At 36.4% G+C, this 25,013-nt stretch overlaps 2 protein-coding genes across 2 annotated transcripts in view; both read left to right on the plus strand.

Annotated features, from left to right (window-relative positions):
- The first annotated feature begins 1,964 nt into the window (after positions 1 to 1,964).
- On the plus strand, positions 1,965 to 4,117 carry LOC107040911 (protein Fer3). The gene is made up of 4 exons (XM_015261207.1): positions 1,965 to 2,244; positions 3,047 to 3,183; positions 3,274 to 3,433; positions 3,856 to 4,117. Exons 1-4 carry the CDS (start codon positions 2,197 to 2,199, stop codon positions 4,006 to 4,008), a joined length of 498 nt encoding a protein of 165 aa, XP_015116693.1. The 5' UTR covers positions 1,965 to 2,196; the 3' UTR covers positions 4,009 to 4,117.
- A 12,937-nt stretch (positions 4,118 to 17,054) lies between these two features.
- Positions 17,055 to 25,013, plus strand: part of LOC107040886 (zinc transporter foi) — a 150,858-nt gene continuing 142,899 nt past the window's right edge. The window contains exons 1-2 of the mRNA XM_015261156.1: positions 17,055 to 17,179; positions 21,429 to 21,487. The gene's annotated coding sequence lies outside the window, so the exon portion shown is untranslated. The remainder of the gene's footprint in view (positions 17,180 to 21,428; positions 21,488 to 25,013) is intronic.

Raw genomic sequence — 25,013 nt, forward strand, 5'->3', positions numbered from 1 at the left:
ATTTCGATTAGTGAATCCCCTTCGAATATGACACTTGTAAGTCCATTCGTGGATGAAAGTTTATTCATCAGGCGAGAAGATTCAAATTTTATTTTGTTTGGGTTTTGTAATAAAGTTTTTTCATTATTTTGTTTATTTTGTTAAAATAATTTGAGAATATATGTATGAACGTTATGTATAAAGAAATAAATAATTAACAAATTATGTATGAAAGAAAATAAATTATTACTATTGTTGAATTGTTTTTGTGGATTATTCACATCAAACGAAAATATAAAATGAACAGAGTAAAAATTTGCCCAGAGAAGTGGTCTATTTGAAATAAATAAGATATTTGGAATCGAATGAGTGGTTTTTTCAATATTCACAAGATGTTTTCTTAATTCCAATGAAGAGGTTATCAATTACAAATTAAATCACGTGATAATTCTTTTTTTTAATCAAATAAATTCAGTAACGAAATGGTAAAACGGTACAAGTCAATTTCGACTATTGACCAGTTTACAATGAATATCTCGAAATCTAAGGGAGATGGCAAAATTTTTGTTATAACCTTTTTTGCAGAGCCGGTTCAGAGCTACAACAAATGTAATTACGAAAATTTTGCTATCTCCCTTAGATTCCGAAATATTCCTCAAAAACTGGACTGGGAGATAAATCGACTTAAACCCGTTTACCACTTCGCTACTGAATTGTTCATTCGATTATTATAGAAAAATTATTTGACATTAATGAATTATCTATCTCGTATAATTAAATCATCTCCATTAAAAAGAATGAATATTTCAAATAAAATCTGTTATTTGATTGGGAATCTCTCATCTTGAAATATTAGCTGCGTTGTTGGAAAAAAATAGAATTTCAAGAGCAGTTGAGTAGTAATTTTCAGGACAGTGACCTTCGATTCGACTTAGGGGGGGGGAGATTATAAAATTTGTCATTTCACTGGAAATTAAATGAAATTCCTTGCAATTCCAAGAATATATTTACTTGAATTAAATAATTGAACTATAATTCACAGTTTCCATTGATTTTTTCATTAAATTTCGAAATTTCTTGGATCCAGTATAACTTCAGCCCAAAAATTTTGACAATGGAATAACAATCTAAAAACAGTAATTCGGAATAAACTGAAATGCATAAATTTGACACTAAAAATGATCAAAACCACTGAAACCATTGAAAACACAAAATTCGTTTTGGGAGTAAAAAATAATGAAATCGGAAACTCCAGTGGAAATTCAATAATATATTTACCTGAATTTTCCCGATTTCTATTAATTTTCATGAAATAATTCAGTAGCGAAGTGGCAAAACGGTTCAAGTCAATTTTGACTATTGGCCAGATTTCAATGAATATCTCGGGATCTAAGGGAGATGGCAAAATTTTTGTTCTCAGCTTTTTTGTAGAGCCGATTGACACCTACAACAAATATAGTTGCGAAAATTTCGCTATCTCCCTTAGATTCGGAAATATTCCTCAAAAACTCAACTGTGAGATAAGTCGATTTAAATCGTTTTACCATTTCGCTATTGAATTGAACTAAAATTCCAAGTTTCTGCTATTTTCATGAAATTTTGAATTTTTTATAAAAAAAAATCTTGACACAGCAATGAATATCACACCCCCTAATAAAAATAAACTGAAGTAAAATAATCTTGACGTCAAAAATGATCGAAAACATTGAAAATATCGTTTCGACTCCGCTTGGTCGAGCAAGTGCTTTATTGATGATAATCTCAGCTGGAAGTGGTCCGGAGTACCACCCCAGCGGATGCTGGAACGAATGGGAGATGATGCGGGGTGAGATCTCGACTCAGATCGACGAATCCCGAGTCGACAGTCATAAATGCCTGGAGCCCCTGTGGGCGGAGTTAACACTTGAATCCCGGTATCATTCAGAAAATCCACGGGCCATCGAGATTAATCCCGGGGTGTCGTCACTCCACTGTTAAACGTCATCGGAGAAACATCAAAAGTCGCGCGAAATAAACGAAATAATATAAACAATTTGATGAATCGACCAGTGATTCGCATTCTCCCGGGGATAAACAGCATCAAAATTGTGTGTGTTCCTGATTTTTCGTTTAATTTTCGGCTTCTGATGGCGTTAATTCTCTAGGCGAAGGGGTTGATGCAATTGTGGAGTAAATTTTTTTATTTTCGTTGGACAGTCTGTGGACATTCTGGTGGATATGAGCTACAGCGAACCACTGTGGGAAATTAACGGAAATCAGGGCCCAGTAAGAAATCAATTTTTTAAAATTTCAAATAAGAATTTTGAAATTCATACATCGAAATCAGTAGCGAAGCGGTAAAGCGGTTCAATTTGATTTTGGGCATTGGCCGGTTGTCAATGAATATTTCGAAATCTAAGGGAGACAGCAATTTTTTTGTCACGACCTTTTTTGTAGCCCTTAATTCCGTCTACCAAAAGTTGATTTAATCCTTTTACCGTATTTGTAATATTTGATTAATTGAAAATAGAAATTATTTCTCCCTTTTAAAATATATAATTTTGTTCTTTATTCTCATTATTTCATAAAAAACTAAGAGGCAAGACGATTGTAAATGGTCTAGGCCCGATTGCACCAGCTTCGGGTAACGAAAACGTCAAATAAGAAAAGAAAGAGTAAATTTGGATGTTCGATGGATTACTTTACCCGGGAGAGTATCTCAAAATTATCCCAGGAACGAAAAATAAAATTTAATTCCAAGGTTAAATCAGTGTTAATTCAAATGGGGCTAAAGGATAAATAAAAAATTATTCTTCGGAATAATAATGAATAGTATATTCCTATGAAGTGTTTGTAAAGCTAAAATGGAATATGGAATAATATTTCCTGATTTTATTTTCAATATTTTGCATATGAAATAAAAAGAAATTCAAATAATATTTCACCCAAGGTCTGGAAAATTCCGTTGAAATTTTGGAAAAAAAAAAAAAAAAAAAAACTACGGAATCTCAAAATAGTTGGACAGAAAAATCCATTGAAAACGTTCACAAGTCACATGACAAAAGTCATGACAAAAGGGATTTTTCAGTACGTTGGTGGTGAAATGCCTGGGTACCCAATGTGGGACAGTTCGGTGCTCTACCAGCCGCCACCGCCGACGCATCCTCACGTCAACGATCACGGCAATGGGATATACCGCCAGCCCTGTGCTCTCCTCCACCAAAGGTTTCCTTCAATTTTCAAAAATTAAGGATTTTTATATTTCTACAGTGAGACAGCATTTACTTGAATGGAATTTTCAATAATTTTTGACAGTCGATACACGTCGAACGGACGGATTCCCAACCAGCCTACTTCCACAACGAAAAAACCACGACGAAGAGTGGCTTCAGTATCACAAAGACGAGCTGCGAATATTCGGGAGAGGCGAAGGATGTTCAATCTGAATGAAGCATTTGATAAACTTCGTAAGAAGGTAAATGAGGGAAAGGAGTATTTTGTTACCAAATAAATGTGCCACTCTATCCCACTCGAGATATCTTGATGACTATTGCGGATTTATCGAGACATGTCGCCAGATAAATTAAGGGATGTTTATGGCGAAAAATATGGTTTTGGCATCCAAATAGTAGCTTTGGACACTGACAGAAAAGATTAGTTATTGTTAACGAACAGATTTGGCTGGAGACGAGGGTCTATTCGATCTCACCAAATGTACATTCGTTAATAGTTAACAAAATGCATTTGAGGAGCCTTGTGTGACTTGACTTTCACTTTTCAAACGAACCATTCGTTGGCTATTGCCGAATATTAATTTGGTCATAGTCAACTCTCCCATTCATCATAGTCAACTCTACCAAAAAATCATTCTTAAATTTTATACAATTAATGTTCTAGGTGCCAACCTTCGCCTACGAGAAGAGACTCTCGCGGATTGAAACCCTCCGTCTCGCCATCACTTATATTGCATTCATGGGGGAATTACTGGGAATCGAACCGTCAAGCCCCAAAGCCGACTACATTCCACGGGAATACTACCTGCCGAACTGAAATCCACGATTTTTCTAAACTCTTTCGTTACGAAACCATGAAACCAAAGAAAATCACGATCATCAACTCGTCTGTCAGTTCTGATCCAGTGATTAGATGAAATTGTTTGTATTCGTTTAGGATGTTTTAATGTATAAATCAAATGTCTTCCATAAGTATAATTTATGAGTAATAAAACAATTAACGGTATTTCAATACATGATTTAATTTCTATTTACGGAACCTCCAACATTTCTCATGAAATCAAACTTGATTGTTTGCAGCAAACTTGATTTTTTTTATAACAACAAAGCGAAGGAAAAATCTCTGGACATCAAATTAAAAACAATAAATAATTCCAAATTAAATAAAACTTCATATTCCAACACTTGACTATTTTCTATTTATGAAATTTAAAAGTGGAAAACCCAATGTGAATTTTACTTTTCAATGAAAAAAAAAAATAAAAATAAAAATTGAAAAAGTAAAGAAAAATTTTATTTTTCAAGAAAAATAAGAATCTTAACTCTTGAACTTTCATTGGATTGTATAATATAAATCCTTGGTCCTGATATCTGTATTTTGAAAGTCGTCTAATGACAGACAAGAAATTCTACTTTTTTCATTACAGCTTCCGGTGGTAAATAAATCTGTAATTTTTTACTCCTCATATGAATATGAAACTTATTCAGGACATAGATAATCCCTCCAATGACAAATGTACAAAATTTCAAAGATCTCAGTCAATTATTTGACTGCCAAATGACCCTTCGAAAATTCGTCGGTAAACTGAGGGTTTTCTAATGGATACCCGTATCCATTAGAAAATTTTGGGAGTTCTGTTTGATTCACCCTAGTCGATCTATTTTAAAGTTGCAGCAGGCAACTTACCGACATCCGGATAGTTGCCTGCTGCAGTCCTATCATCCGTCCACAAGTCAGAATCCTCAAGGATCATGACCCCATGAGACATGTACCCCATTTTATCGATGACCAACATATGCCAGAGGATAAATTCCATCATCACTTGGAAATATAGAAAAACAATGAAAAAAAATTGCAGGCGGCTGTATCTTGGATCCGTCCATGGTCTTTCCTTCTTTCTCGAATTTCCTAGAAACTCTTTGTATTCCCTCGAATTTTCTAGAAACTCCTTGAATTCTCTCGAATTTTCTAGAAACTACTTGAATTCTCTCGAATTCTATAGAAACTCCCTGAATTTCCTCGAAATTTCTAGAAACTCCTTGAATTCTCTCGAATTTTCTAGAAACTACTTGAATTCTCTCGAATTCTATAGAAACTCCCTGAATTTCCTCGAAATTTCTAGAAACTCCTTGAATTTTTTTAAAATTTCAAGAAACTTCTCGAATTACCTCGAAATGTCCAGAATTTTCTGGACTCCCGATAGATGGCGCTGCACATAAGGGCCGTTTCCCCAAAATGACCCCCCATATTGAGACCATAGACGTATCCACGTCAAAATCCTGTGAGGCTTTTACGTTGCTTAGCCGCAATGTTATTATTAACCCTCCTGAACTGGCATTCGGTCCACTGGCTCGTATCGGTGAGCAACGCGCCGTCCGTGTACGGTTAGCGCGGTGTTGCCACAGTGGAGCCCTATACGTGAATAAAAATCTACACTGCACACATCTTTCTCGAATTAATAGTATATTGTGCCCCTAGGAAGTAAACGTATTTTCTGACGAATGGGACGTTATAACCCGAGCCGAAGGCGAGGGTTATAATNATCGCGGTTTACCGGGTCTTCTCACGAAATATACTATTACTGCCGTGTGGCACACGATATTTTATGCCTCGAGGACTGAAAACCGTGATTTAACCGAGCGAAGCGAGGTTAGCATAGGTTTTCCGTCCCTAGAGGCATAAACACCATTTATGCTCTAAAAAAAAAAAATTCGCGTTTTTTATGAGACGCCGAACACGGCACGTGATAGAGATGTTGACGTTCCTAGTATGTCTGAACTGAAACAACCAACGTGGCGACAGCGCGGCTAAAAACCGACTACACGAGTCCACTGGCTCCGGGCGGCGAGGCGCCGCTTTTCCGTACCAGTCTCACTAAATTATTATTTTTCATAGTATTCATGGGGTTTTCAAGGGATAGGAATCTTACCAGTCCATTCTAGAGGGTTTGAACTAGGCATTGTAATTTTTACAAATTTTTTCATGCATAATTTTGCATGCAACAAGAAAAAATCGAGAAAAGGCGGCGCTTTGCTCATTGAGCCAGTTCAGGGGAGTTAATATTATTTTGATCATCATTTTCCTAGTTTATTCTTATGTTTCTACCTACAGCCTTGATGGATTGTATTTTTGTAAAAAGAGTGCGAGTCCTAGAAGCCCGCAAGACGGAAATTCAGTAGCGAAGTGGGAAAAACGATTTAAGTCGACGTATCTCCCAGTTGAGTTTTTGAGAAATAATTCCGAATCTAAGGAAGATAGCGAAATTTTCGTAATTACATTTGTTGTAGCTCTCAATCGGCTCTACAAAAAAGGTTATAACAAAAATTTTGCTATCTCCCTTAGATTCCGAGATGTTCATTGAAAACTGGTCAATAGTCAAAATTGACTTGTACCGTTTTACCACTTCGCTACTGCATTGATACTATTATGTAAAAAAAATATAATAATTGTATCTCATTTGTTGCAATGCTGACTTGTCATTCATTACATGAATTTCTCCGATTTGTGACCTATGTGCAGCCATCGAAGGATTTTTTTTTCAGTTTATGCATAAAAAAACATCTCCATCACGAGAAGATAATCAAAACTCAATGTCCACTCATTTTTCCCCGTTGATTTTTTTCCTCGAGTTCCCTGGAGACGAAATGATCCATCAGTCACCAGCAAAACTGACAAAATTGATGGAATTCATCCTCCCCACGATCACAGATACTCTTTCCCTCCCTTTTCCGAGCATTGATTTTCTATTTAATCGTTCTTTCGATGAATTTAATGCTTTGATAATCCTCCATGACTGGTGTGTATCAGATGAGTGGGCTTATCATATTAAAACACGCTCAATTGATACAAAAGTGAGTGTACAACTCGGCATATGTCCACCAGAAAGTCAAGCCCAGGGGCTTTCAAGTAGGGGATTCTTTTCTCTCGTGTTTGTGCACGCCTACCCCCCGCTGTTAGGAATTCATAAATATTTGTCAGGGTTTTGTGAACCCTTTTTGTCACCCCTGTATTTTTATTTACACTTGTTATACCCACGATAATCCCCTAGTAATTTTTTCCATTGCGAAGTTTGAGAAAAAAAAATTAAATCGCGAAGGGATAAATTGGGAATGGCAATTCGATTGAGGTGTTTCGGGTGAAAAGTCAAAATAATTGAAAAAAAATGGGAAAATTCACGGGAGAAAATTCTGAGTTTGCTGCATCATTGAGAAGTCTCAAGAAAAAAAAATTAAATTCGGATGTTTTTGTAACCCCTCCCCTCATATAACCTCCGAGGTTACCCCAATCTTAATTAGGGAAATCTCCATGGCACCCAAAGAAATAATGAACTATTGAGGAAAAACTAGTGGGTCATAAGTCAAATTTTTCTTGAGAACACGTATAAGTTTCAGATTTTTTTCAGATTTCATAAGAGAGTTATTTGAACAAATGATTCGGAAAATTATGAGTTTCGAGGCAAGTACGCCCTCACGCGCAGGCCTGTGATTCAAATGTCAGTGAGCACCATGGGAAAAATACGGGTTGGACCATGGAACTGAGAGAGAGAAAACACTCGACAGGTTTACAACTCGAGACGCATTTTAATATTATTTCAATAATTAGAAAAACATCCAATCAAAATGATTTGACATCCGTAGGTAATGAGAAAAATCAATCAATCTGATAAATAAAATCAATATTCAAAAAATGTTCAAATGCACACTTAAATAGTTAATTGAAAATTGAGAAATTTCATGCTCAGCGATTGAATCAGAGCTCGAGAACAATAAGACTCCCCTTCTGTTTCACCCCCCGGTGATCAATACACGAAACACCTTTATTTCATCTCGTTAAGTATCCAAACATCTCCATAACAAGTGGTTTTAGCAGGAAACCTCAGAAGACATTTTTCATTTAAAATTTTTTCATCTTTAGAAAAGGTCTGCTACCTTTTTATTCCTCTACAACTCGTTTACGAGATAAATAGAAAATTGGCAAACATATTTTCACTCGACAATTCACAATTCATTTCTTTGAATCAGTGATTCATCCCCTGTCTTTTATCTATAATTATTTCTTAATTATGCAGCCAATTTTCCTCTCGTCCTCAATAATAGAACGTCATTCCTGAGATTATTCTATTTGTCACCGTAACAATCTTCCCCTTATAAAAAAGTGTGAATTACCCCAGCGACGAATGTAAAAAAAATCAGCAAAGTGGACATAGTGGACGGAGCAAAACAAATGGTCTCAATCATTCTAGAAGCGGGAAAAGAGTCGGCCCACAGGGGCACCTTGAATATTTAAAATGTGATTTGTTCGTTGAAGCCGCCGAAGCGTCCGATCCGGGGAAAAAAGACGAGGAAACATGAAAAGTGGTTAAATTCTTTGCTCATGGGTTTTGTTTCCCATTTTTCCATTTCCACATTCTTTCCTCTTTTTACATGCCAATTTAACCAGGAATATTTGAATATGAGGGAGGTAGAGACACTGGGGAGTGTGAGATATCGTTGAAGGATTTTATATTCTCCCATTTTTTTGCTATTAAAAAGGGTAAATAGAAAATTTTTCATGAGGACTAGCTCTTTCAGGTATAAATGAATAGAATAAAACTTGAAATTTCTCTATTTCGTTTCAGCAACATTTTTGGTGAAAATTGATAAACTCATATATATTTGTTGAAATGAAAATGCTTCAATTTTCATTCCAAACATAGGATTATTGCATGTTAATAAAATCATTCCCCTCGTTAAGAAACCATTTGTTTATATTCAAAAAGCTATTTATTCAAAGTAAATAAAAACAGATCAAAATCGAGCTGAAGCTTGAATGGAAGCTCTGTTACAAACGATTTTAGTGAACCCAGTTATAATTCAAGTGAACTTCATTGAATTCACGGAATTTTCTCTGGGTTTTCTTTTCGGTTATAAAATGCAAAAAAATATACCGCAGCTTGGATTTGAATCGAGAACTTTGAATCGAGTTATTGACTTTTTAAAATTGTTGAATTTTTTCAACTTTTCCGGCTTTTTTCGAAAAATTTTGGGAATCTTAGGATAATTCGACATTTCAACTTCGATCTCCCTCCTTGAGATCATGACCAATTAACCAATTTCGCCACTGCGGCTATAGTCAATCGTGAAAAATCGTGAGTACGCGGGGAATCGAACCTCGAGCCCCGGTCGCCCAGATGACAAGCCAACGCGCTAACCAGTCACCCACTTTGCTCACCCATTTTCATAATCTAAAATTCTGAATGATGTGTTACAACCCTGACTGTGGTGGGGGCATTGTTTTCACCCAAAGAAATGACGCATCCTAATCAAATAAAACTTTTCATTTGAAATTCTTCTATTCGTTTCACGAATGTTTTCATTGAGAATTAATAAACTCATATATTTATTTTAATGACAATGCTTTAATTATATGAAATAAGTAATCCTTTCATTGCGAATAAATCCTCTACTAGAATCTAATAAATTATCCATCTGATGGGAATAAGAATGCAAGTGGAAAACAAGTTCAAGTTTGAGTAAGCCCATTGACTTCGTTCAAATAGAACATTTCTCTGGGTTTACACAATATTCAAGATAATACATCAACAAAAACTAAATCGAGTCCAAAAAAATCAGAGATTCAGATTGTGACCACATTTCGTCGCGTTCAGTTACTCAATTTAAATGAAGCATTTTATAATTTTATTTTATTTTTTAAATCCCTCAAAATTAAGGAGCTCTCCCTCCTGCCATCGCAGCACCAGAGCGTCTAATCCGTGCGAATCTGGTAACCGCCGACGCCATAAAAAATCATTCATAATCTAGGATTCTGAATGATGTGTTATAACTCTGACTGCGGTGGGGGCATTGTTTTTACCCAGAGAAATGACGCATCCGAATCAAATAAAACTTTTCATTTGAAATTTTTCTATTCGATTCAACGATGTTATTGTTGAGAATGAGTAAACTTATCTATTTGCTTTAATGACAACGCTATAATTATATGGAATAAGTGATCCTTTCATTGCAAATAAATCCTCGATTAGAATCTAATAAGTTATTCATTTGATGGGAATATGAATGCAAATGGAATTCAAGTTCAAGTTTGAGTAAACTCATTTGCTTCATTCAAATAGAACATTTCTCTGGGTGTACGTCAACAAAAACTAAATAGAATATAAAAAAATGAAATTTAGATTGTGGCCGCATTTCGTCGCGTTCAGTTACTCAATTTAAATGAAGCATTTTATAATTTTATTTTATTTTTTAAATCCCTCAAAATTAAGGAGCTCTCCCTCCTGCCATCGCAGCACCAGAGCGTCTAATCCGTGCGAATCTGGTAACCGCCGACGCCATAAAAAATCATTCATAATCTAGGATTCTGAATGATGTGTTATAACTCTGACTGTGGTGGGGGCATTGTTTTTACCCAGAGAAATGACGCATCCGAATCAAATAAAACTTTTCATTTGAAATTTTTCTATTCGTTTCAACAATGTTATTGTTGAGAATGAGTAAACTTATCTATTTGCTTTAATGACAACGCTATAATTATATGGAATAAGTGATCCTTTCATTGCAAATAAATCCTCGATTAGAATCTAATAAGTTATTCATTTGATGGGAATATGAATGCAAATGGAATTCAAGTTCAAGTTTGAGTAAACTCATTTGCTTCATTCAAATAGAACATTTCTCTGGGTGTACGTCAACAAAAACTAAATAGAATATAAAAAAATGAAATTTAGATTGTGGCCGCATTTCGTCGCGTTCAGTTACTCAATTTAAATGAAGCATTTTATAATTTTATTTTATTTTTTAAATCCCTCAAAATTAAGGAGCTCTCCCTCCTGCCATCGCAGCACCAGAGCGTCTAATCCGTGCGAATCTGGTAACCGCCGACGCCATAAAAAATCATTCATAATCTAGGATTCTGAATGATGTGTTATAACTCTGACTGTGGTGGGGGCATTGTTTTTACCCAGAGAAATGACGCATCCGAATCAAATAAAATTTTTCATTTGAAATTTTTCTATTCGTTTCAACAATGTTATTGTTGAGAATGAGTAAACTTATCTATTTGCTTTAATGACAACGCTATAATTATATGGAATAAGTGATCCTTTCATTGCAAATAAATCCTCGATTAGAATCTAATAAGTTATTCATTTGATGGGAATATGAATGCAAATGGAATTCAAGTTCAAGTTTGAGTAAACTCATTTGCTTCATTCAAATAGAACATTTCTCTGGGTGTACGTCAACAAAAACTAAATAGAATATAAAAAAATGAAATTTAGATTGTGGCCGCATTTCGTCGCGTTCAGTTACTCAATTTAAATGAAGCATTTTATAATTTTATTTTATTTTTTAAATCCCTCAAAATTAAGGAGCTCTCCCTCCTGCCATCGCAGCACCAGAGCGTCTAATCCGTGCGAATCTGGTAACCGCCGACGCCATAAAAAATCATTCATAATCTAGGATTCTGAATGATGTGTTATAACTCTGACTGTGGTGGGGGCATTGTTTTTACCCAGAGAAATGACGCATCCGAATCAAATAAAACTTTTCATTTGAAATTTTTCTATTCGATTCAACGATGTTATTGTTGAGAATGAGTAAACTTATCTATTTGCTTTAATGACAACGCTATAATTATATGGAATAAGTAATCCTTTCATTGCAAATAAATCCTCGATTAGAATCTAATAAGTTATTCATTCGATGGGATTAAGAATGCAAATGGAATTCAAGTTCGGGTTTGAGTAAACTCATTTACTTCATTCAAATAGAACATTTCTCTGGGTGTACGTCAACAAAAACTAAATAGAATATAAAAAAATGAAATTTAGATTGTGGCCGCATTTCGTCGCGTTCAGTTACTCAATTTAAATGAACCATTTCATAATTTAATTTTACATTTAAAATCCCTCACAATTAAGGAGCTCTGCTCCTTCCATCGCACCACCAGAGCGTCAAAATCTGTGAGAATCTGGTAAACGCCAACGCCCACACGAATGAAGAGGCAGGCTCCGAAGTATCGACCCGCGTGTAGTCGTCCGCCATCGCTATACGGAGGATCCTGAACCCACCTCTTTACACACTTTCATTGCAATTACCTCTAAAAAATTTATAAGAGAGAATTGAAAACCCCGAATAATCCCCCGGACATCATTGCGCCCCGAACGATGAATTCATCATAATTTCGATATCCGGGGATGAGATTTTTCCCGAAAAAAAAATGATGGAGATTTTTCTCCTCGTTTTTATTGTGACGACAAGATAAAAACCTCCGCATATGTTCGGAGAAAAATAGTGGGTTATCTACCATATGATGTCACGAATTTAATGCAGGTTTATATACGATTCAGTTTATGATTTCCCCCTGGGTTATGGGGACATCTCCGGAGTGTGGAATAATCCCCTGTAGTCTATTAAAGCTATCGTTACTTTTTTGGCGAAGGGGTTGATGAAATTAATCGACTGTAGCTTGAAAATAAAAATGGAGAAGCAGAACAAATTGCCCAACTGGACAGCAGGAGAAAATGTCAATGGCATTACTTGTAGCTGAGAAAATTTTCGAGAAAAAAAGATCCAAGAATTAGAAAACTTGGTTCTTTAATTAAAAATAAAACTATTCAATAAATTCATTTGATGATCTCAATGATTATTGACTTTGGAAGGAAATATCAGACTTTTTTCATAATGGTGAGAGATATTTTGCACGAATAAACGTCTCTTTGTATTTATGCTAAATCAATTGAAAAAGATCTTTTTTTATGAATAGACAGTTTTGCAATTGATTCTTCTAATTTTCTCAAGAACGAGTAGATCTAGGAAAAAATATCAAAAGAGATTTTTAGTTGGAAATGTTTTCAACTACAAAAATGCCCGAAGACGTTTTTTTCTAAACCCGCTCGTCATCGAGATATTTCCACATTAAAAAAAACTTAATTTTTCATTTTTAAAAATGCCTCATTTACTTTCCTAATTATTACGATAATTATCGATTGCAAAGACAAATGTCAAAAGGCATTTTTGAGAAAATTACAAAAATATGAAAAATAAAAAACGGATTTTTCAATAAAAACCCAACTTGCCAATAAATTTATTCTATTATCTAAATTTTTAAATCTATCTCTTTTTTACAATCCTCATTAGCCTTTTCTAAAAATTTGCAATAATTGTATTTGTGAATTTTTTATATTTTTTCAAAATTTAAAAAATGGTTTTCTTTTTCATTTCAATCGTTTTTAGTCTCATGATTTTTTTTCAATAAGGGTCACAAGAGTCTAATCGCCTCCCGATCACCAACTTTTGCAAACAATTTAAAAAGATCAATTCATCGCCCCTGCTGTGAAATTTTAAAATTTCAAAATTTCAGAATTTCAATATTTCAATTTTTTTTTTTCAATCATTTACTCTTACTCTTACTCTTATATTAACTTAATTTCAGTGTCTTAATTTTTTTTCAATTATTTACTTTTACTCTTATGAATTATTCAAATATCTAAATAATTATCAATATTATGGGAAAATATCAGACGTTTTTACTAAAAAAAAATTTCTCATCTGTGAAAAAAATTGATATTGCCCCCTAAAACCACTCACCCTCAAGATAATTCGCTAATTATCTCAAAATAGTAAACTGAAAAAATTTGTTGAATCATTTGGAATAGAAGATAGTAATGCAATGTTGGTCCGCAATATTTTTCAATTTCTTGTTGCCCTGAACTACCCCGAATAATTCATCTCGACTTTACGGAGGTAATATTCAAAGACAATTTGCCGAATAAAATGCTAAAGGCGAGATAGAGGTGTGAAGCAGGCCGCTGGGTATATACGAAACTCAAGCTAGATCAGGGCTCGTAACAGCGTGGTAGCCAGCGCCTTATTGCCACCTACCTCGCCTCCCTTACGTTATACAGCATCCCCCGGTTTCCCACCCCAAGCACGGAGAAAGCGAATTCGTTCGCTATAGTCGGTGTACAGACAGCATCAAAAAGTATCTCTTGTATTTTCACTCACCCTGGCTGGATCTGCAACAAAATCCAAGTGTTTGTGGAATTTTTTCGGAGGAGGATAACATTATCGTGAAGGTTCTGGGGTGCATTTTATATTTTTCGGTCTTTGATTATAAAAAACGTGATTTAAAGGCTGACATTTTGATGAATCTGTAATTTTCAAGAATGGGAGAATGTGTGAGAATATTTTTGTGGGAGAATTTTCTGCAAAACTCTTGATATGTTATCGCGAATTATATTTTGAATTTTAAGGAATATGATTCTTTATATTCACTTAGGGGAGGATGGGGTAAAATGGACACTTTAGACTTTTTTAAAATTATTTATAACTCCGAAACAAATTTATTAATTGAGCTCAGTTTAGGCTCGTCACAAAGAGAAAGAGTTGTTCTTTGTATTGAAAAAAAAAGTATTGAATTTTATCAACATTTCAACCCCTCATTAACATTTTAAAAAAAGTCAAAAGTGTCCGTTTTACCCCACCCTCCCCTATATTACAGACCTCACTACTAAATTCACTACTAAATTATCAACTTCAGAAAGAAAAAAAGAAAAAATATTGTTTAATAATCCCCCACCCCGCGGCCCTTTGTGGACTCTTGACATTTCCTCCTAAACCCACTACCCATTTCAATAAATAAAAAATCAAATGATATTTCTTTGTCTTACTGACCTCTCCTCGTAGATTGTTGACGCTCAGACAACAGCTCCCAGTGCCCCGACGCCTCCGAAGTCTCTCTTCTACGATCCGAGGTCACACAACACTCCCCTCATCACTATCACAAGCCAAAAAAGCCCAAAAACGAACTCAACATGAATTTCCAAAACTCTAACCGGGAATTAAGCAACATCATCGTTCAATGCACCCCAAACACGCATGATATACTGATCAATTTGATTCTAATGATCAAATTCGCATAACCTAACACTAACACTAGCACTTCACTTCACACACTTGGCCCCCCGGATTGTCGACAAGAGTCATTCCAAAACCGCATGAAAACCGAGATCTCAACATGAATTTTCCGAACCCCTAACCTTTAATTAATTACTATCCTCCCTGAACTCACCCCCAATCATGATCCCTCTGATTGCAATCGAATAATCACCACCGAAAGCTTCACTCCACACACTCTGTTCCTCGATTGTCAGTAGAAGTCCTTCCAAAGGTGAAAACCGGCACTTGTCAGGGTCCAACATCCACGATGGTCTGTCCATCGCCCCAACAGTAGGTTTTCGCCATGCCCTTGAACACCTCCACCACCTCCGGGATGAAACCACCTCCAATTTCGTGATATTTCAAACGAAACCTCGATTATAAACGCAAAACACAGTAACAAAGCCACAGGTCCTCTGTTCTTTATCGATTAGTGGAGAGTGGACGGCGCCTGCGCGGGTGGTGGGGGAGTGAGGCCCGTGGGTAATCGCGCGGGAAACCGCGGACCGGCCACTCGCCATTTTGAGAATAGTGCGATTATTTTCCGCGTTTTAGACACCGGCCTCCATCTTGAAAACAGCGATTTGTTGCGTAACTATTCGATTCGGTGCAGTGAGTGTGACGTTGTCGATGAATTGCTCTTGTTTGGTGAGAGGTCACGTTGGACTGAATTTTTGGGGAGTTTAATGGTAAAATTGAGGTTAAAGGACGGTTTAGAGATTTTTTATGGTGGAAAGAGTGTTTAGGTGAGTGAATGTTGCTGGGGGGGGATTCAGAGAGCTGATTATTGTTGAATGCTACGAAGGTTGATCCGTGCATTCTCTGTTTTTTGACAATTAGTCAGAGCTGAATGCGCTTGCGCGGTGGGCCGTGCTGCCCGGGGGGGGGAGTGAACCGCGGATAATCGCGCGGGAAACCGCGGACCGGCCACTCGCCATTTTGAGAATAGTGCGATTATTTTCCGCGTTTTAGACACCGGCCTCCATCTTGAAAACAGCGATTTGTTGCGTAACTATTCGATTCGGTGCAGTGAGTGTGACGTTGTCGATGAATTGCTCTTGTTTGGTGAGAGGTCACGTTGGACTGAATTTTTGGGGAGTTTAATGGTAAAATTGAGGTTAAAGGACGGTTTAGAGATTTTTTATGGTGGAAAGAGTGTTTAGGTGAGTGAATGTTGCTGGGGGGGGATTCAGAGAGCTGATTATTGTTGAATGCTACGAAGGTTGATCCGTGCATTCTCTGTTTTTTGACAATTAGTCAGAGCTGAATGCGCTTGCGCGGGGGCCGCGGGGGGGGGGGGGGAGTGAACCGCGGATAATCGCGCGGGAAACCGCGGTATGGCCGTCCGCCATTTTGAGAATAATGCGTATCGTCGGTGTTCCGAGTGCCGAGACCGGTGCCGATTAATTTCGCGAAAAATAATATGTCATAAGGCGATAAAAGTATTATCTGGCGAATGCGGCTTTATAATCCGAGCCGAAGACGAGGATTATAATCGCATTCACCAGATAATGCTTTTATCGCCGTGTGATATACGCTATTTTATACCGTTGGGCCCGAAAACCGAGATCTAACCGAGCGAAGCGAGGTTAGAATCGCGGTTTATCGGGCCTAATGACATAAAAGGTTTTCGTTCGTTCGGGAATACCGCGGAGTGATTTTATCACGTGTTCAGTGATGAAGTGGGGGTTACTAAACGTTTGGGATATTTTTTATGATGACTAAGATGTCATCATGAAAAACCACTCGTCTACTAAAGTAGACATGAGTGGCGCAGTGTTAAAAATACGTATCGGTTTGTTGTGTATTCGATTCGGTGCCGTGAGTGTTTACGTTATCGGAGAGTTGTTTTTGTTTGGTGAGCGGCTGAGCTGAAGCGAATTGTTGGGGACTCTAATGGTAAATTTGAGGTTACAGGACGGTTTAGAGAATTTTTTATGGTGGAAATAGTGCTTCGGTGGGAGAATGCTGATGGGGAGGTCCCAGACAGCTGATTTCTGTTGAGTACCACGAGGACGTTCCGGTCATCGTGTTGTGAAGGCGAATTCAGGGTATGTATAAACCAATTTCCACATTTTCTTTTATTAATTATCGATGTAAACAGGAATTAATTACTCCAGGGGAAGATGTCAGGACGTTAAAGGACGGTCAAGAGACATCCTGACATCTACAAAATTTTCCGTGGAGAATTGATGAATACATTGAGTAGGGAAGGGTGGGGTAAAATGGACACTTTAGACTTTTTTAAAATTATTCATAACTCAGAAACAAATTTATCCATTGACCTCAGTGTAGGCTCGTCACAAAGGGAAAGAATTGTTCTTTGTACTGGGAAAAAAAATTATTAAATTTTATCAACATTTCAACCCCTCATTAACATTTTATAAAAAGTCAAAAGTGTCCGTTTTACACAAACCTCCCCTACAAATGTTTATAAATAAATGATTAAAATTGTTTAAACTAGCAGAAACCTTATTTTTTAGGCATGAAATTGATTTCTAGTAAAATCCTGAATATGAATTAATTTACTACGATTCCGAACAAACGATTATTACGGTGCAAAATTGATTGTTTATAAATTATTTATAGAAAGTACTGGTAATTTTCAAAAATGGCAATTTTTAAATTATTTTATCAATCTTCCTTCAAAAGTAAATTTTCTAATTTTTTTCGGATTTCTCATTATATAATATCTTTGTAAATTAAGACAACGCAAAAATTTTCAGAGTTCACAAGGGTCATGAGGTTTACTCAAGAGGTCATGAGGCCTGTGTCATTAACCCTTTGAAATCATAACGATAAATCAATATCTGTTTATTCGCTATCAATCCAGTAATCTCAATCTTACCCTGAATTTTTCATTTATTTTCATCATGTTCTTAATTAAAAAAAAATTGGAGGTTATAAACTGGAGTCGTAAGCCGAGGTACCTCGCTCATTGCCCCTATTATAAGCCCCTGATACTCGGGATAAAGAGGGGGTAGGGGTGAGTTGGAAGCGTTGATAATGCTCCCGGTGAAGTTTATAATCGAGTTAGGTGTTGGAAATCTCGAAGCCAGCGTAGTTACTTGATTAAATTAGGGTATGATCGGGCTAAATTGGAGATATTAAATTTCGCTCACTCGCTCTTCCAAAACCCCAGGGCTGATTGTCCCTCATGAAATGATGGCAGGAAAAACGACATCGACTGCTCGCTGGGTTTTTTTTCGGGAATTAATGGATTGGAGAAGGACATCTGGGGTATGGGGATGATGCTGCAAAATGGCAACACTTGAAATGTGGACATTTGTGTCGCACCGGTTAGGATACTTATGAAGCGTGGAGTGGAATCCACTTGGATAATGGTCCTTGAGATCTGTGTATGCGCCCTGTGAAGCTGGCTTTACGATCTTGCCGACATCATCGGAAGCTGTGCAACAGGCTGTCTTGAGGCACTTTCACAATTTATTGAATATTGATTTTGTGTCGAAATTTTGTGGTAGAGATATGGTCTGAAAATCGCATGCAACTAAAAGCAAACGGAAGTTGCGCAGTCGATGACTGCACATGGAGGGAATACGATAGAATGTCAACACGCGGTTTAATGTCGTGTGAGAAATTATTTCTCGTTCATTATTTTAAAATTGTCGCTCCAAAACGTGTTAACGAACGCAAAAAAATTGAAAAAAAATGTGAATATTCAGCGTTATTCAAATAACATTTTGTACCGAATTTTTAGCATTCGTTGTTTATAAATAGGGGAAGATAGGGCAAAACGGACCACTGACGGAAAATTGATAATTTTTGTTTTTCTTCCATGCGGAAGCAAAAACAACAATTCAGAGTCAAATTGTCAATTTGTGATCAATTTGTGATCACAATGACACTTGTTGTCTATAAAACTCCTGTGATGGTTACGATCCAAGAAACTCACTTTTAATTCAATACATTCAGTGTTCCTAATTTAAAGGAAAGAAAAAAAAACAAAAATTACCAATTTTTTGTCCGTGGTCCGTTTTTCCCTAGGGGTCCATTTTGCCCTACCCTCCCCTAAATAATTGAAATTGTTTAAACATTCGGAAACCTTATTTTTTGGGCATAAAATCGATTTCTGGTAAAATTCTGAATATGAATAAATTTGTTACGATTCCAAACAAATGATTTTTATGATGAAAAATTGATTATTTATAAATTATTTATAGACAATGCTCATAATTTTGGAAAATTACATTTTTGCCATCAAAAATATACTTTATAATTTTTTTTTCTAATTTTTAAAATGGTTTCTAACGGTGATCGAGATTCAAATTCAGACCTGCAAAGTTTAAATAATAAAATCATTATAAAATGTCAGCATCAAAGTTAGAATTCACGCGAAAAATTGTCAATGACAAATTTTTTCTTTGCTTTTTGAATTTATATTACCTCGCTACGCTCAACTGAGGATTATCTGAGTAATCGTAAGTTGTTGAGACATAAGTAAAAAACCATTTCACTCGTCACGAAAATCCGTTGATTTTTACATCGGCTGTCTAACGTAAAAATCATTCATAAGTGCTATTATTTACTCTTGAGAAATCATCTTTTCATCTCCACCGACTCTCCGACACCTTTCGAAACCCCGGAAAATATTCAAAGCCCCCGAAATACGTGTGAATCTGGCGTTAACAAGCGCAAACACGTGAATTAGGCTTCTGTTTTCAAATAAACGTCCTATCCCACAAGTTCAAATCTCAAGCATTTCAGCAACACATGTCTCCAATATCTCTCCGATCAGGGCCCCATCATAAAGTCGTTTTTTTTGTCGGTTTGACAGCAAAAAAACTACCGCTCGATCAGCACTCAATTGCATCTGTAAAGACACTTCTCGTGTTATGCATTTTCGGGGGTTCAGGGGGAGACAAAAAAATTAAGAGCTCCACTTAAGAGTATCGAGGATTTCTTCCTGCAGTCGAGACCATTTCCGGCACTAGATTTTTTCAGTTCCATCCGCTTTATTGAATCATGTTGGAGATAATTTGACATTTTTAAATGTATATTCAGTGGTTAAATGAGACTAAATGAATTAATGTCCAACATTCTTTCTGGATACAATGTCAAGACAGATTTTTATTTCAAATTTTTTTGAAATTTTCTGTTGAAAAAATACATAAGGGAGAGTGGAGCAAAATGAAACAACCGAAAAACGATTATTGGGCGCAATTCAAGCTAAAAATTTTTTTTATCAACTTTCGTTTATCAACTTTTTTTATTATTAGGAGTACTGATGAAGATAATAATTTTCCCGCTTCGCTCAGTTAAATCGCGGTTTTCGGGCCTAATGACAAAAAATGTTATTCAACAGACGGTCGTGGGAACTTTTCTACCTCATATGGTTACAGAACTCGCCTTCACAGAGAGAAATTTTCTAGAAAAATTCTACAACGAGTACTGGAAAAAATTACAACCCACCGGCTGTGAAAAATTCTAGTGTTGTTAAGGTAAAATTTCTTGGTATTTCTGGCAAAATTTCTGAGGATTTCTATGAAATTTTACAGAAATACAGGGGAAAATTCACGTTTTCCCGAACAAAATTTCTAGTGCCGGCACTGGAATTTTTTCTTGGCCGTCACTTTGCGCCTCTTTTCCCGTGCTAGCACTTGAATTTTTCTAAAAAATTTCTCTCCGTGTTCGGCTCGTCCTGTAACCTCATATTCGCCAGAAAAGTTCCTCACTGCCTAGTGTCAAAATGTACTATTTCCGCACTGACCTTCACTTTTCTGGGGATTGGTATTGACCCTTCCCCGAACTGGCAAAAGTGAAAGTCACTACGGAAAAATATCTTTCGCGCCTAGTGCCACAAGGGTTTTCGACTCGTGCGATTGGCAACCCCACACTCGTCGAAAGCCCCAGCGGCATTCAACGCGAAACATACCATTCTATTCGTCTTATAATTCAATTGCCTATATTTCAGTTGATTAGATTAGGGCGATTTCTGTTTTCATTCGATCGAAATGCAGCATCACGTTTTCCTTTTTCGCCCTCTGGGTTTCTCCCTGGGTCTTGCTCTGGACTTTGGATTTTGTTGTTTCATTTTCTTTTCAATTAATCCATTGTCAAAATTTTCTCCCGTCAAAACTTTCCAATAATTTTCCATCCTACTGAATGGAAAATTATTATTTTCATCAGTACTCCCAAGAATCAAAAAAATATTTAATAAAAAAAATTTTTTTACTTGAATTGCGACAAACAGTCGTTTTTCGACTGTTTCATTTTGCCCCACTCTCCCCTAAACTGTTTATTAATTTCAATCATTCATGATTACTTTTGGTATTTTTTCAGATATTGGTAGTTCAGAAGCTAAATACCTCGGCCAACGTCAAATACCCGCACTCCAGAAGGTAAGAAATGACCATTGAAAATTCAATGTCCTTGAAGTTGCGCAGGAATTGCGAGGTTTTCAACAGCAGTAAAATTACTCTTGGGGTCTCAAACGAGATATGGACATCAACTATTGCCCAAAATTTTCAAAGATGCATTGTCAAAGAGTGGCCGGGTAGTTAACGAGTCTTAAAACCTCTCACCTCTCCCCCCTCCTTTTTCCACCAAGGCAAGTACTCTAATGGGTTTATGAGAATATTGCACCATGCACTAACTCTCTGCCTGCAATATCCTTTGGTAATAAATGTATAAATGTAAGGTCGCGGTCATTTTTTTGCCTTCGTGAAGAGCTTGGGACGACGAATATTCTTAATTAATTAATAATTCATTAATTAATAACCATGTGAATATTTTTCTCTGTTCAATGCAGACGTTTTCCGATTTTCCATTGCCATTTTTCAGTAAATGTTTCGGAATCTAAGGGAGATAGCTGAATTTTTGTTAAGACCTTTTTTGTAGCACTCAATTTGCTCTAAAACAAAGGTTATTACAAAAATTTCGTTATCTCCTTGAGATTCGGAGATATTCTTTAAAAACTCAACTAAGAGATAAGGCGACTTAAACCGGTTTACCACTTCACTACTGAATTAAATTTCAATTAGTGGCGATGGATAGGGCTTACAAATGCCTACATTTGAGAAAAAAATGATTCGATTACATACACACATACAGACACCGTCTAAAAACCGTCTAACACTTTTATTTTTGGACTTTTGGGGTCATAATGGGTCGATATAACACAAAAAACACAAAACTTAAGTACGAACGATTACAATGCTTCCATTCAGAAGTAAAAAAAAATATTTACCTAGTCTGTATAAAAACGTAAATAGAAATCGAATAATCCATTCGTTTAGACTTAATTCTCAATTAGTTCTAGATGAATTGAAATATTTTCTCCATTTGAAAAAATTTTCCTCTTTAAAATTTTTTGAAAATACCATGAAGAGGTGACTCACCTCCCATTAATTGCCTAATGATTAGAAATATAATAGCCAACGTATTCAATACAGACCAGTTGTCTTCTCGGTAATGACCCATGACTCCCAAGAACTCCGACAACTCAAGTTTGACCAGAAACGGGGGGAGGGGAATGTCCCTTTCATTCACCAAGATAATTTGTAATTTATGCCAGTGGGTACGGGTCACCCAGCGAATATTGGGCGGAGAATTTTCTAAAAGTCAAAATTTTAAAGTCGACCCCAGGCAGTTATGTTATTGTAGTCCAGCAATCATCATTACGGTGTTAATCCTGTTAAGAATTTTGTAAAAGGGATCGGTTTATTGTCTTCGTGTCCCAATGGTTGTGAATATTATTCAAACCATTTGACTTTTAGTCAATATCTGAGGGGTAACACATCTTCTTGGGGTGGAGTTTGCCTTGGTGATGGTGAGGGGTGGGGGGAGGGGAGGTAAATTATTATTACAACTGTATATGGGACAGGGACCTTTGCCGAACAAATGGGATAATCCGATTTGCAGAGACAATTCGCCCGATGAGTGTGCAGGCTGACTTTTATTGTGACTTTGGAATGTTTCATGCGTCCCGATACTATCCTGCCCTCATTATGAATTTTTTCTACCTGAGTTTTCCGGGCTGATTCGCAGTATTGAATTGTAACTAGGATTTTTTTGGGAATGGGAGGGGGAGCGCTTTTGTGGATTAGTTTGAAGCCGTAGAGGTAATGAGTCATCATGGGGCGGGGGAGGTGGTGGGTGATTGGATGAATTTATTGAATCGTTGATTAATTTTTTTGAATCCACAACTATTGGTTTTTCTAAAGGGTGTAAATATATATAATTACGTATATACATTATATACAATACAATGTATTATATACAATTTTTTTTAAAGATCTCGGAAGCCAATTTTTAGAAGATCTTTGGAAGACAATTTTTTTGAACATCTTTCAGAGACTTTTTTTGTTTTTTCTTCTGGTCGAAAAGATTTGACTCCAAGTTTTCAGAGCCCCCATCTTTTTACCCTTGAAATGTTGACGATGTCATCGCAAAGATTTAAAAAAAAAATGTCATCTGAAAAAACAAAAATTGTCTCCTGAATATTTATTTTCCAGACATCTTTTGAAGTTTTTTCTGAAAGATTTTGTCGTTTGAAGAATCTTTTTGGGTCACCAAGAAGATCTTTCACATAAACTTGCAAAGATTCTTCCAAGAATTTCTGGAAGATATTCGAAAGACAGAATTTTTTCTACGCGGGTACATTTTAACGGATTCGGCAAAATGCAGGGACCAGCACCGGGATTTTTGCTGCATACACGGAGAGAAATATTCAGTAATAATACCCCAAGAGTTTCAAAATGATCGGGTATTTCCCGATAGCTTCGTTGCAGACAAATGACGGTGTCAAGTTTTGCAGGTTAAAAAATCCCGAGCGATTGCACGAGGATTTTGGCAGGGGAGCTTGAGGGAAATACCCGATTAATTTTGAATCTCGAGGGATGTTTGTCGGATTATTTTTCCCAAGCGGATTTTGGCCAAGCAGAGTGCAGTGGACAACATCAGGCGGTGAATTGGGGAAGATTTGAAAAAATTATGTTAATAGAATAACCCGATTTCCATAGACTGTCAAATATAAGATTCTATCTGAAATGAGCCGAAAAAATGAAGAGCTACTGCGAAATATTCAGATAATAAAAATGAAGAACTACTGCGAAATATTCAAAAGCTAGGAGGAAATATCCGAAATAAAACTGTCGGGTAGCCTCAAATACTGCGCTCTGATTGGTCAAAATCCGATTGGGAAAAATAATCAATAAAAATTACGTATCTTTTCCGTAATTCCGGAGGGAAATGTGATTGTAGAATATTTTACGGAACTATCAAGCAATTTTCACCGAAAATCATGAAATTTTTCCAAAGCTTTCCGTAATTTTCACCTGAATCTCATGTAAAAAATTACGATACCATCACTTAAATTTTCTGAGTCGATTCCATAATCAGTGAGCAAACTGTTAGTTCCGTAATTCTCTCCGTATACTACAGGAATTTATATAGGATTTGACGAGGGGGTGACAGAGCAAAAATAAAATAGAAATGATTGTCGATCTGTTTTATTTTCTGATTTGTTCATCAAACAAATCGTGCCATATCGTTTGCCCCGCGCTGGTGCACGTAAACCGAGTCCACGGGATTCACTGAGTATTGATTTGCCGTAAAGGCCTTTCCCCAAATGTGAAATATACATTGGAACACTGGCGAGTTGATTATCCGGTTAATCAAGCAGTTTAATCAGCGGCATCATTGCAACCACATCCACCCTCACCACCCTTCAACGATCAATTATTTCCCTCCGGCCCTACGAAGTGTGCTCGTTGTGACGTACACTCGATCCATTTGGTTAAACGATAAATTCTGGTAAAAGTGGAATTTAATAAATTCTCGCGTAATCGTTCGATTTGTTGGAGTAAAGAATTGTTGAGACCCCTGTTATTGAAAGACTTCATTCGTTGGAATATAGTAGATTAC

Source organism: Diachasma alloeum, unplaced genomic scaffold (genome assembly GCF_001412515.2).
Source record: "Diachasma alloeum isolate Michigan unplaced genomic scaffold, Dall2.0 Dall_scaffold_00349, whole genome shotgun sequence".
Taxonomy (NCBI): Eukaryota; Metazoa; Arthropoda; class Insecta; order Hymenoptera; family Braconidae; genus Diachasma; species Diachasma alloeum.